General features: G+C 40.6%; 1 protein-coding gene across 9 annotated transcripts in view; it reads left to right on the top strand.

Moving 5' to 3' along the window:
* LOC139943330 (splicing regulator ARVCF-like) overlaps positions 1–13178 on the top strand; it is a 134905-nt gene that overhangs the window by 24850 nt on the left and 96877 nt on the right. For all 9 annotated transcript variants that reach the window (XR_011786803.1, XM_071940157.1, XM_071940163.1 and 6 more), the window contains exon 3: positions 10996–11191. Coding sequence is in view for 8 of the 9 variants with exons in the window: in XM_071940157.1 (XP_071796258.1) it covers positions 11072–11191 (120 nt within the window). In the remaining variant the exon portion in view is untranslated. The remainder of the gene's footprint in view (positions 1–10995; positions 11192–13178) is intronic.

A 13178-nucleotide genomic window follows, 5' to 3' on the forward strand; every position in this document is an offset into this window, starting at 1 on the left:
AGGTTAGTTGTTGAGTTCAGAGTGTGGGAACGTTTTGGCTGCCGTGGGCTTGCAGTGTTTGTCCCTCATTTGTTGGTCTTGGTCTACTAGCTGTTGGCCAACAGCTAGTTAGGGTTGGTCTACTCTGTTGGTGAACAGCTAGTTAGGCCAAGTAAAAAAAGAAACTTGTTTAGTGTCCCTGCCGGCTTCCTTTTTAGAGGCTGCCTCCTTATTTATTTATGTTGTATGCACATTTAATTTTTTTCTTTATGTTTTGTTTTGTTTTATGTCTTGCCCAAAATGTTTCACTTAATGTATTGTATGGTTGAGTAGTAGAAAAACAATGGATGTTTAACATTCTAAAAAGAATGTCGGCCATCTTGAAATAAAAAATAAAAAGCCCCTCCTCCTTCCTTTTTTGAAAAACCCGGATGCTAAACATGTTTCTTTTATTACTCGGCCTTAAATAACACCCAAGGACCAGTCAGAATGCTCATCAATATGATCTGAACTACTGCTTTTTGTAAAAAAAAATTTTGTATTGACATCCAACAGCGGAAAGCGGCCACGTACAGGAATCGTTAAAAACTATGTATAAATATAAATTTAAATATGAATATAAATATAACAATATATAACATTAAAAATTACACAATATTGATAAAAACATTATTAGAAGTAGACAAAAATAGTACACCGAAACCCACATCAAACAGACCAGGGAATGCCAACATGTACACAAATATACATCGGACATTAAAACAAACACATGTAGTAAGAATACACAAACAGAACAACACACGAAACCATGGCTAGTTCAGTGTTGAAAAGCATCCCTATTCCCTATGGACTCCTGACAAAGCTGGCAGACTTGTGAAATGACATTCTAACTAGTCCTGCTGGCTATTCACTTGAAAAAGTTAAAGGAACACGTTGCCTTCGATCGGACGAGTTGGTCTATAAAGCATTTTTAACCCTTTTTTATAAAATGCATATGGTTGGAAAGATGTTTTAAAAGTAGAATACAATGATCCACACAAGTTTGCCTCGAAATTGCATGGTTTTCCTTTTACTGTGCGAACTAACACGGTCGGCCATTTATGGGAGTCAAAAATTTGACTCCCATAAATGGCCGACCGTGTTAGTCGACGAGGTAAAAGGAAAACCGGGCAATTTCGAGGCATGTTTGTGTGGATCATTGTATTCTACTTTTACATCATCTTTCTACCCATATGCATTTTATACAAAACGGTTACAAACGCTTTTCAAAGACCAACTCGACCGATCCAAGGCAACGTGTTCCTTTAAGGGCAAACCTTGGTTGGATGGATAACTCAACTGGAAATGGTGGATGGTAGAGTTTTGAAACTGTATTATTCAGTGACAAGTACATGTAGTCAAGTCTACTCGGAAGTTGTTTGGAGTGTTGGAACCTTTATGGGTCATCACATTCTAGGCCATACACAAGCGAGGGTTTTCCCCAGAATATTTGTCAAAACTGTGGGGCATTCGTGTTCATGGTTGTTCACTAGTTTCTCCTGACCCCAAACTACCAAATTTTTACAGGTTTGTTATTTCATGTATCCGCATCGCCCATAACAACAAACGTCTTGCACTAAGACTAACTGGTTATAAACAGAGTCCAGCTGGTCATCATCAACCGTTTAAACACCCCCACGTGACGCGCTCTCCACCAATAGGAATAGCGAAACTGTCCGAGGTATTTATGAATTAAGTTTTATGTCACACATGTGTACACTTCATCATGACTGCAATCTGCATATTATAGTACCGTCAAGGTTCTGGTTTGTTTATTCCATGCCAATCCCTCTAAATATCCATTCACAAGGAGATTATCCCAGTGTGCCAGACAGACAGACAGACAGACCCCATCCACTAGAACGTGTACATCCACTTGCCACTTGTGAATCTGCTGGATTAAGCCAACCCAAGTATAATCCTATTCACCTTGTGGATGATCTGCTCTTACAAGAACAGCCATTGCTCCCTCTGTGGGGATTGTCTTCAGTTTGAGGTCACTGTGGTTATTGATTGGGATTAGGATTGGGATTAGAGATGGGATCAATTTACTGCGATTGTCTGACCATTGAGGAAGTCCTTTCTGGGTGTTCTGACCTTCTGGGTCAGTGGAAGGAGTTTTTGGTAGGCAACAATAACAATCAGGGGTCAATTTTGAGGGTCATGTCACTCTAGACAATCTACAGACAACCAGTTCTTGGCAATCTCCTAGACGAAAATACATTCACACTTGAATGTTCACATTGGGGTTTTAAGACATTATTTGAAAAATTACTCAGGCTGTGCATGGAGGTAGAAATAACCTCCATGTGCTATTAAAGGCAGTGGACACTATTGGTAATTGTCAAAGACTAGCCGTCACAGTTGGTGTATCTCAACATATGCATAAAATAACAAACCTGTGAAAATTTGAGCTCAATCGGTCATCGAACTTGCGAGATAATAATGAAAGAAAAAAACCTTCTTGTCACACGAAGTTGTGTGCGTTTAGATGCTTGATTTCGTGACCTCAAGTTCTAAATCTGAGGTCTCGAAATCAAATTCGTGGAAAATAACTTCTTTCTCGAAAACTATGGCACTTCAGAGGGAGCCATTTCTCACAATGTTTTATACAAGTACTACCAACCTCTCCCCAATACTCGTAATCAAGGAAGGTTTTATGATAATAATTAATTTGAGTAATTACCAATAGTGTCCACTGCCTTTAAGTGGTCCTGTAGCATGCACTGAAGTTGGTTGGGGAATAATTCAAGCAAATCTACAGTTGCAAAGTAATTCTTAAAAGCATACCACAATTTTGCAGTACACATTCCAGAGTGTACCATGAACATTCCACAACCTTATTCTTAGAAATTACTATAGATTAATTATAAAAAGCCAAATCCACAATTGCTATGTAATGATAAGAAATGTACAACGTATGTATCACAATTTTGTAGTACACATTGCAGTTCTATGTAAAAGCTACGCTTTGTGCGTACATGTTTGTACATCGTGAACATTCCATAACCTCAACAGGTATACAAAACTGTCTGCAATAATCATGTTTGATTTATGGGCGCCAGACTATAATGAGGACATTCTTTTGACATGACCCTTAACCTTTGACCTGCTATTGGAGAGAGAGTTTTTGCTTGATGCAATTGTTAGGGTAATGTGTGTAAATCAATCTACAGTTGTGTGGAATGGATGGAATTTCATTGAGTATTTACTTTTAAAAAGGGTTCACCCACCAGGATTTTTTTAGAATCTGTGGGGTATTCTGGACCCACATTTTTTAATGTTTGGTCTTATGATGCTGAATTGAAATGCGGTCTTTTGTATGTTTTCTACTGCAGTCTGGAGCATTCTGTTTAATTTTGTGTTTTTCTCATTGATGATTTTTGTGGGGGAAAAGGATTCAGGGTTTGCCCCGTAATGTTTTCAGTGACTAGCCAGCAGAGCCCTTGTTAGTTATTAATAGTCCGCCTACATGTTAGCAACCTATAGACGATGTGACCTATGTTTACATTCAAACTACCCTCTGCTGACCAAACACTCTATACGTCATGTTTCGCCGGGCACTGAGTTGCGCAGTCACAGTAAGATTGAGTACACTTTCTAGCTGGCTGCCAAAACACAAAGGTTTTGCCCGGTGGTATGCGCGCGAATCATGTTATGGTTTTCGTGTGACGTCAGAGGTCACATCGTCTATTCACTGGTCATCATGTTTTACGGTTTTCTTTCAACCCTGTGATTTTGTATGATACTTCAGTTTGAAACCAGTGCGATCAGTGGTTTAAAATATAACTTTTGGAAGCAATGAACTAGCCACCTGGACCACTTGGACATAAATGGGGAGACATACGTAAATGATGCTAATAAGCTCATAAAATAGGCATGCTTGGAATTTGCTCAGAAAGTCCACAGCAGATTCTGCAAAGTTCCCTAGACATGTTAGGCCAAATAAAAAAAAATACCAGTTTTTGGGGGGCTATTTACTATTTGTTATTTTTCGATTTTAAAAATGTGAGCTTTTCCCGAATCTAACGTGATGCTTTAGAACACTTGTAACTGTCTGTTTCGTAAAACAATGACAGTGAATGCCTACCCGCAAATCTTTTTAGTGTTATCCGACCCTGCTACCATGGCTATTTCTACCTCCATGCTGTTACTAAGTGTCAGTGTTTGTGTTAACACAGGTCCTCATGCAACTAATAGGTATAAAATAAGTTTGCGGTTGATTCATACTGAAGAATTGGTGGCCTGTTTGATTTGAAATACTAAGCGGCCATCTTGAAAAAAAAATAGTAAAATAATAGTAAATAATAAGGCCCTCATCCTCCTCTTTTTTGAAAAATCCGGACGATCAACTGGTATTTATTTATTTGTTTTTTGGCCTTATGTCGGAGAATGCTAGAGAGGGAAATGTACAGAGTAGGCCCTATATGGTACATTGTACATGTATATAGAGCCAACTCTGTACATGTGCTTACGTTTGTAAATACTTTTATACAGTGCGTCATTCAACATTGGATATTGGTTTACAATTGTATCCCAAAATACAGTTGCAGCGCCAGGAGATTTTAATTTGATCCTCATCCATTTCCCATTCATTCTCAAATCCAGGTCATCAAAGGCTGTTTCTATCCCCCTCAGACAAGAATAAAAAAAACCAACACAATCAAGAATCTTTTGAGAATCCTTCAAGCCCTTTTGGGGTGTCCTTCACAAAGACCCACCCCCAACAAAACACACTGGGAATAAAGAGACTGAATTACCCCTGACTGTGTGGTGTGAATGTGGAACGCTGTAAAGACAGGGTTATAAACATTTCCTTTAAAACGTTTGTAGCAAGGAAATTTATGCTTTCAATACCTAGTGTGGATACGACTATTACTTGTGTGAATGTGGAGTGTAATGCCCTATGATGTAACAGGTATGTGATTTTGCAAACTAAGTTATAGGCCTAATGGCTTCTCGTTTCGACCCTAGCACTAGCAAAGTCTTTCCCAAAGGCTATGGACAACACAAGACATACACATACATGTAGGCCTACATGTATGCATTACTGATTTGAGTGTAACAGAAGCAGGGGGTACAAATGTAGATGGGATGTTTTCATCAGCTTTGGATTTCCATGGAAGCGGCAAATTTTGGTCAATATACTTTTTTACTAAATCAAATACTAACAGATAAAGAATGCTCTAGATTGCATGGGCGAGCTTTTAAAAACCAATAAGATTTAAGCACTAAGTGGAAAATTCTGAAGACTTGAATCCAACAACTAGGGCAACAGAATTCCCTTCAAATTAAAAAAAAAAAAACATTGGAGAACCCTGATTTGGCCTGATTATTATTCTTTTTAAACATCGTTCTAAACATATTCATGTTGTAACAAATGCTGGCTTAAAGCACTTTAAGTCTTTTAATAAAAAGTTAGGCATCTGAAAGCACCCAAATTTGTGCAAAAAAAAGGGTGTTTTTCCTTTCACTATTCTTAATTGCTGTTTTGGTGACCAAATTTTCACCGACTTAAAATGCAATTTGATATGTTTGTACAATGTATGTCTATACACCAAGTGAGAACACAGTGTCTCAAAGCCAAAAGCACCCACCCAACCTGAAGGCATCATGTCCCCTTCAAATAAGAGCCCTGAGCATCTTGGGGGGGGGGGGTCAATAGGAACAAAGAGGACTTCACATCTCGACCTTCTTATTCCAGACAGACCTGCAACTCCTGGGTTCTTATTGTGCAGACCAAACTGATAACACAATTTCTAGTGCATTAAGCTCTATCCCCTGCCGCTGTGATGGATGCGGTTGCTATGGCGATAGGTGATTCAGACAGTGAGATTGCTCTTTCTCACCCTCCCCTCGTTGCATAGCATCTGATTTTAAGATTGTCGTGATTGTAATGTGCCCTATGATCTTTTTTATTTTGAGAGCCTTGTTAAAATTTATAATGTACTGTTAAGCCTGTTTTTAAAGAGGTTGTCTTAGATTGTGCTGTATTTTATTCTTTCTAAAAATTATATTTTTAAATTGATCTGTTTCCAAGGTCCTTTTTCTGGTTTCATGTAAACAAAGTAATTGCTGGCCTGAATGTTTCTGCATTAGAATTGAGTTTATTTGTTTGATGTTGTTTTTTTTTGCTTTGGAATTTGATCTTAAGACAGTTTTTTATTCATCCGCACTGTTTAAATGTCTGTTTTAAATTGATTCAGAAAATTTGCCAAGAGCCATTCCATTTCGCAGGTTTTTTTGGGTTTACTTTTAGTCTGAAGAATGCTTACTATATATATATTTTTTTAAGTATTCCCTCTGAATTGAAATAAAAAACTGTATCTGAACCCCTCCCCACCACCCCCCCCCCAAAAAAAAGAAGAAAACAATCAGCCAAATTTGTTTGTTGCAACTTAAAATTTCTCTCCAATTTGGACATCCTTTCTCCAAATCCTGATTAAAACCATGCTCTTGGTGTGCGTTCACTCTCCACGTATTTGACCGTACGTAGATCATTTTTAGGGCCATTTGGAGTTGATGCATACTACTGTATGCAAGAAACTGTAGGTTTCTCAGCGATATTTTTAGACGATGGAGTGGCTGTTAGCCGCCTCCGGCATTGAACGGCATCATGTGTCGTTAATAAGTGGAAATAGTCAACTCGTAGTATGCAGGTTGCTTTTACAGGTGGGACAGGTCGGTGCTCTCACTCAGTAAACCACACGTATGCGGGACATTTGCACAAATTTTGGGTTGGGGTAGAAATAAATCTTCATAATGCCCAATAGATTATGTTCATTGTAAAGGCAAAGTAAAGGTTTTTTTTAACCGTGTGGTTGTGTTAAAGGCACTGGACACTATTGGTTATTACTCAAAATAATTGTCAGCATAGAAACTTACTTGGTAACAAGCAATGGAGAGCTGTTGATAGTGTAAAACATGGTGAGAAACGGCTCCCTCTGAAGTAACGTAGTTTTTGAGTAAGAAGTTATTTTCCACTAAAATAATTGAATTTGATTTTGAGACCACAGAATTAGATTTTGAGGTCTTGAAATCAAGCATCTGAAGCATACAACTTCGTGTGACAAGGGTGTTTTTTCTTTGTAGTTATCGCGCAACTTGGATGACAAATTGAGCTCAATTTTTCACAGGTTTGTTATTTTATAATGCACGTTGAGATACACCAAGTGAGAAGACTGGTCTTTGACAAAATTACCAGTGTGTTCATGCCTACGATGTACTAATGTAACAGGATGAATATTTGCTAATAGGAATACACAATCTGTGAAACAATAGAACTTTATCCATGCTGCCACCATCTTGGTCACGTTCCCTGTTTCCAATAACAGTAATGAGTGCCAGCATTCATTGCGCATGGCACCAGACTATATTATTTTGTCCAGCCTCAGTTTGGTTACAATGAGTTGGAATGGAGTAAAATCAAGATGGCCACACCATGATAAAGGTCTATTGGGTGTTCGCCCACACATGATGTGACTTATTTATCAGCCGGAATTTGAGGTTATCGGCGTGCAATTTGCTGGTATCAGTCAATTTCACAGCAAATCATAGTGTTAGCCAGAGGGGTGTCTGGGTGTCTTTTGGACACCCTGTTTTTAATTTAGACACCCTGTTTCATCTGTCATTTACATGTAAATTTATTGTAAGTGCAAGTTTGGACACCCAGTTTTAAAATTTCCAGCAAATTTGGACACCCTTTTACCTAATCCTGGCTAAAACCTTAGAGCAAATGTTGCGCTTACTATTCACAGAATCCTGTGCCTTACGGCGCGACGCAGTTAACGTAAAACTGCGTGGTAATGAAACCCACGAGACCATGCCTGGTTTAAGTGAGGGAGTTACCCACACTCAACCTTGTTGATTAAATTCAGTGTGAGTCAGTGCTCCACATTGAAGTACTTATGGGGGAGTGAGTGAATATTGTGACGTGACTGATGGTGCAGTGTAGTGTGTTATTGATCCTAATGAGTCAGATAGCTGGGTGGGTCACCCCTCCCCCCCCCCCCCCTCACCATATTGATCCAGCGTAGAGTGCAACAGACGTTAGGGCACACTAGCTTTATTGACATCGCAAATGCATCGCAAATGCATCGGATTGTGTGCATATATGTCTAACATGAACAATTTTATACACAATGTTGTGTATAAAATTGTACATGTTAGTAGTATGCATACCAGAATATACAGCTGGATGGGTCCCCCCCCCCACCCACCATAATGATCCAGCGTAGAGTGCAACAGCCATCTAATGTAGGGCACACTCAGCAGCTTTATTGACATCGCAAATGCATCACAACTGCATCGCGTTGTGTGCTTACTAACATGAACAATTTTATACACAATGTTGTGTATAAAATTGTACATGTTAGTATGCATACAAAGCTACTAAGCACAACAAAATTATGCTTACTAGAATAGACAGCAGGATGGGTCCTTAAGGCCGGTTTATAGTCGGTCGCGCGATGGTCGTGCGAACGGAAATCTTGCGCGCAATCCTACGACTGAGGCTTCAAAACAGTGTCTTTTTATGATCGCGCGTCAAGATTTCCGACGCCCGACCATCGCGCGACCGACTATAACTCGTCCTTTACCCCTCCCTCTTATAGACCTTATGCATATGACGTCATTTCAGTAGGCGATTGTTTCGTCACCGTTTTTCCTCTAAGATGGCGGCTGGATGACAACGATGCATAAGGTCTATTGATCCAGCCCAGAGTGCAACAGACATTATCTAGGGCATAACGGTAACTGGCTTATTGACATTTTGTATTGTGTATACATGTGCATGCTGTGCAAAATACATCATGCAGAACAACAGAAGGGAGGCAAGCAGGGAATGACAAGGGCCAATTTCATCATGGAGGAAGGAAGAGAAGGAGCTCGAACGAAGGGACTTGAAAAGTCGAACCTGCGGTACCGCGATCGTTTAACGACACCTCGTAATCACCCACATACCTTATACAGACAATGGGCGACCTGGCGTATGTGAGTTTTCGCGTGCGCACTTGGTTCTTCACTCAACTATGGTGTCGTATGTCATAATATAATAAAGAAAAAATAACTTTTTTGAGACCTGATAAAATTTGTGCACACTTTCGCTCATCAAATTGAAAAACACAATTGAATACCACTCACCCTCGTGTGCTAGTACCCAAATTTTGAACCACCTCTAGTGACAGGAAAGTTGCAAAAAATGTAAAAATATGCTATGATATTTTATGTAAACACCACAAACGGTAAATGAAAACGTGTGTATTCACAATTCTTGTGTCCAATGATTCAACTTTACACGAAGGCAACGGTGCAGAGTGGCGGTAGCACGGGTTTGTACAAAAAGATCTAATCCCGCTCGTTAATCGGCCGTCCAGCTGGAGGTCTCTATCTTTTTCCACTGGTCAGACAGGGGCATTGTCAGGGTATTCTTTTGTTACTCTGCGGTTTTGCGGGTCGTTCGAGCTCCTTCTCTTCCTTCCTCCATGGTTTGTAGAGCTGCTTTAAGGAAAAAGTAGGCATATTGCATGAATATTTACTGCTTAGCAAAAACATAATCAGGATACCCGTCAAAGATTGATCTGACATTAAGGCTGGTAATGTAATGTAACCTTTTCTTGTCTGCATATTTTTGTTGTGACTACTTTTTGAATCTGAGAAGGGCTTCATGCACGTAGCCTTTCTTGGGCATCTGCGATCCCCGGAGCTGTTTTCCCTCAGCTTCGGCTCATGAAAAGAGAATGCGCTCAGGATCACCTCGGGTGTCCTAGTCTTAACCATAATAATAGTGTAGCACTTGAAGCAGTCAATAAAGTCTACTTATTGATACACAGTCAGCAGAGTGCCCCTTTAACTGTTGATTGACCTCATTTGGAACATGCATTAGTTATCCACAACTGTCTGGACACAGTAAACAGAGTGCCCCTTTAACCCTTGATTGACCTCATTGTGAACATATTGATACCCACAACTGTTGGACTGTCAGCTGAGTGCCCCTTTAACTCTTAACTGACTTCATTTGGAACATGCATTAGTTATCCACAACTGTCTGGACACAGTAAGCAGAGTGCCCCTTTAACCCTTGATTGACCTCATTGTGAACATATCGATACCCACAACTGTTGGACAGTCAGCTGAGTGCCCCTTTAACTCTTAACTGACCTCATTTGGAACCATGCATTAGTTATCCACAACTGTCTGGACACAGTAAGCAGAGTGCCCCTTTAACCCTTGATTGACCTCATTGTGAACATATCGATACCCACAACTGTTGGACAGTCAGCTGAGTGCCCCTTTAACTCTTAACTGACCTCATTTGGAACCATGCATTAGTTATCCACAACTGTCTGGACACAGTAAGCAGAGAGCCCCTTTAACCTCTAATTGACCCCACTAGGGACACACTATAGTTATCCAATCCAATGTGCAATCTGTTTCCATTTGGTTAGGAAATAACACACTGATCATATTTCCCCAAGATTACTGTACACCTTTATTAATCATTGGTGTCTTGTGGGGATACTTTTAAACTATTTCAAAAATGCATACAGTTTTCTGGGTAACGGAACGTGCATACCTAATGTGCATTGTATATGTATGTAATGTATCATACTGATGGGCCACTCAATACCATCGCAGGCCTGTGTGCTTCGTTTTTGCCAAGGCATCAAGGCATTTTCTCCTCGGTAAAGGGCAGGCATGTGTGCTTCATTTTTGAAATGGCAAGGGCACCAAGGCATTTTCTCCTTTGTAAAGGGCACCCTATGAGGAAATTGTAAATTTCTACTGGAGCATTTCAAGTGCACCAAGGCAATGGCAAGGGGGCATGGAGGCAATCGCCTTCGTTGCCTCCCTGAAATGAAATGAAATAAGATTTGATTTATTTGTGCCTTCTGGATGCTGTCAAAATTCAGTTAAGGTTCCCTTTAAAAATCAACGCCATTTAATCCTTTTCTTTTCTCTTTCTGCTTTATTTTTCAGAACCTCGCTTTTAAGAAGACTGGGATGGTTTAGCGACTGATTTTGTTTTCGCTACAAAGATTTCCACCTGGTTAGAATGCCTGATAGGAACAATGGCCAAGAACAAGCTCTGAGGAGTGCCATCACCAAGGCCCAAGAAGACCTGATTGCAGAGCCCGATACACCCTCCTACATCCTCAAGACAGTCAGACAACAGGTAACAGTTAGATTCACTGCCGGGGAACTTGCTCCTTAAATGGGTACCTGAGGGGTAGGGCACATTTACCTGAGGGTGGGGTAGGAATAATGGGCAGGAACAAGCTCTGGGGAGTGCCATCACCAAGCCCCAAGAAGACCTGATTGCAGAGCCGGATACACCCTCGTACATACATACTCAAGACTGTCAGACAACAGGGCCCAATTTCATAGCGCTGCTTAACGGTAAGCAAATTTGCGTGCTTACTGTAGCAGAAAAATTTGCTTAAGCCTTATGTAGCGTATTACACAGGTTAGCAGATAAATTGGGCGGCCATATTGCGTGTTTACCGTGGATTTGCATTGTGACGCCATTTATTTTCGTGGGGTAAGGTTAGCATGCCTTTTCGTGTGCTTACGGTTGGCAGCGCTATGAAATAAGAGTTGCACAGTAAGCACAAAATCGGCCGCTAAGCAGCGCTATGAAATTGGGCCCAGGTAAAAGGTTAAAACCTGGGGATTGGGTACCTAAGGAATGGGGATTCTGAGGGGTGGCGTAAATGATGGTGGGGTACCTGTAGGAACAGTGGCCAGGAACAAGCTCTGAGGAGTGCCATCACCAAGGCCCAAGAAGACCTGCCTGATCGCAGAACCACCACAGACTTACTCGGGGGTAGGGGGGGGGGGGTATTTATGTACATGGTGTTACCTAAACATGACCAGATTGTAGCTCCCAGGCCTGTATACTTCGTTTCTCTTTGGCAAAGGGCACCCTACGAGGAAATTGTAAATTTCTACTGGAGCATTTCAAGGGCACCAAGGCAATGGCAAGGGGCAACGGAGGCGATTGCCTCCGTTGCCTCCAGGAAGTATCAGGCCTGATCCACTAGGCAAAGTTCCAAATCCATGTTTTTTGGGTTAGCCCAAAACTACTAGATTTTGTGTACAATTTTGAGACCAAGTTTTTCTATGTATCTTTAAAGTGCACCGGGCTTCTCATTTCTTATTTCCTCAGGATTTTTAAGCTTGACATTTCTTCAGTTTTGTTTTAAGTGGTAAGTCAAACCAAACTACACTTTTGTTTTCTCGGCTGAATGTCAAGCTTATAACGGTGTACTGATGTAGTTTAACACAATTTTAACAACTGCCTTGGTTAACTTAACCCACGCCTACATGAAATGCAATGCAACCTCCCAGTTAACTCTTGTTGAACATGTGTATGTGTAGAAGTTGGAACTAATCACTTGTGCCTGGGCTCTGTGGCTCTTTTGATGTGATTTCATGGGTCACGTTGTCTATTGACCCATTTCACCTGACGTCATCATCAGAAAAATCTTGAATGCGCCATAGTGGTGGGCAATTTCACTGCGTTTTCATATATAACTCTATGCATTGAGTATGCTGTGCGTTATGCAGTGAAGTGCGCGTTTTAGGCGACGCGGCGTTAATACACGTAAACCTAACTGCCCACCAACATGGCGAGCGTGGTATCAGTCGCCGCGTGTGACACGCGTGCAAGGGGTCAATAGATCGCTGCTTCATACATCAATCTCATTGGTCTTTGGGGGACTTCGGTTTTACTTGTTCTCATTTCTGTGGTGTTAAGATGTGGCGCAAACTTTTATAAGCTCATTTAATTTTGCAGTATAATTGAGTCGATGCTTGTGTTTAGTTTTGTTGTTGATGATTTGTTTTTTGTTTTACCAATGTTTTACCCCACACTTTGGCGTACACTCATACATGTAGGTGTGCATAAAATGCTAGGAGTTGCTACATGTACCTCCTGACCTGGCCTCATTGAGTGTTGCTCTTTAAGGAGCTGTTTATATATTCCATCAAGATTAAGACTAAGTACCTTTAAACGAATGAGTTCCCAAATTTGACCCTGAGTGTAGACTTGTGAAGAAAGAGTCGATTGTTGCGTGTATTTCTACATGAGCTGTGGTGTACCACAGTATTATGTCTCAAAATAAAAAGAAAGACAACTTGAGAGCGAAAGAGAGAGCGAA

Source organism: Asterias amurensis, chromosome 10, assembly GCF_032118995.1.
Source record: "Asterias amurensis chromosome 10, ASM3211899v1".
Taxonomy (NCBI): Eukaryota; Metazoa; Echinodermata; class Asteroidea; order Forcipulatida; family Asteriidae; genus Asterias; species Asterias amurensis.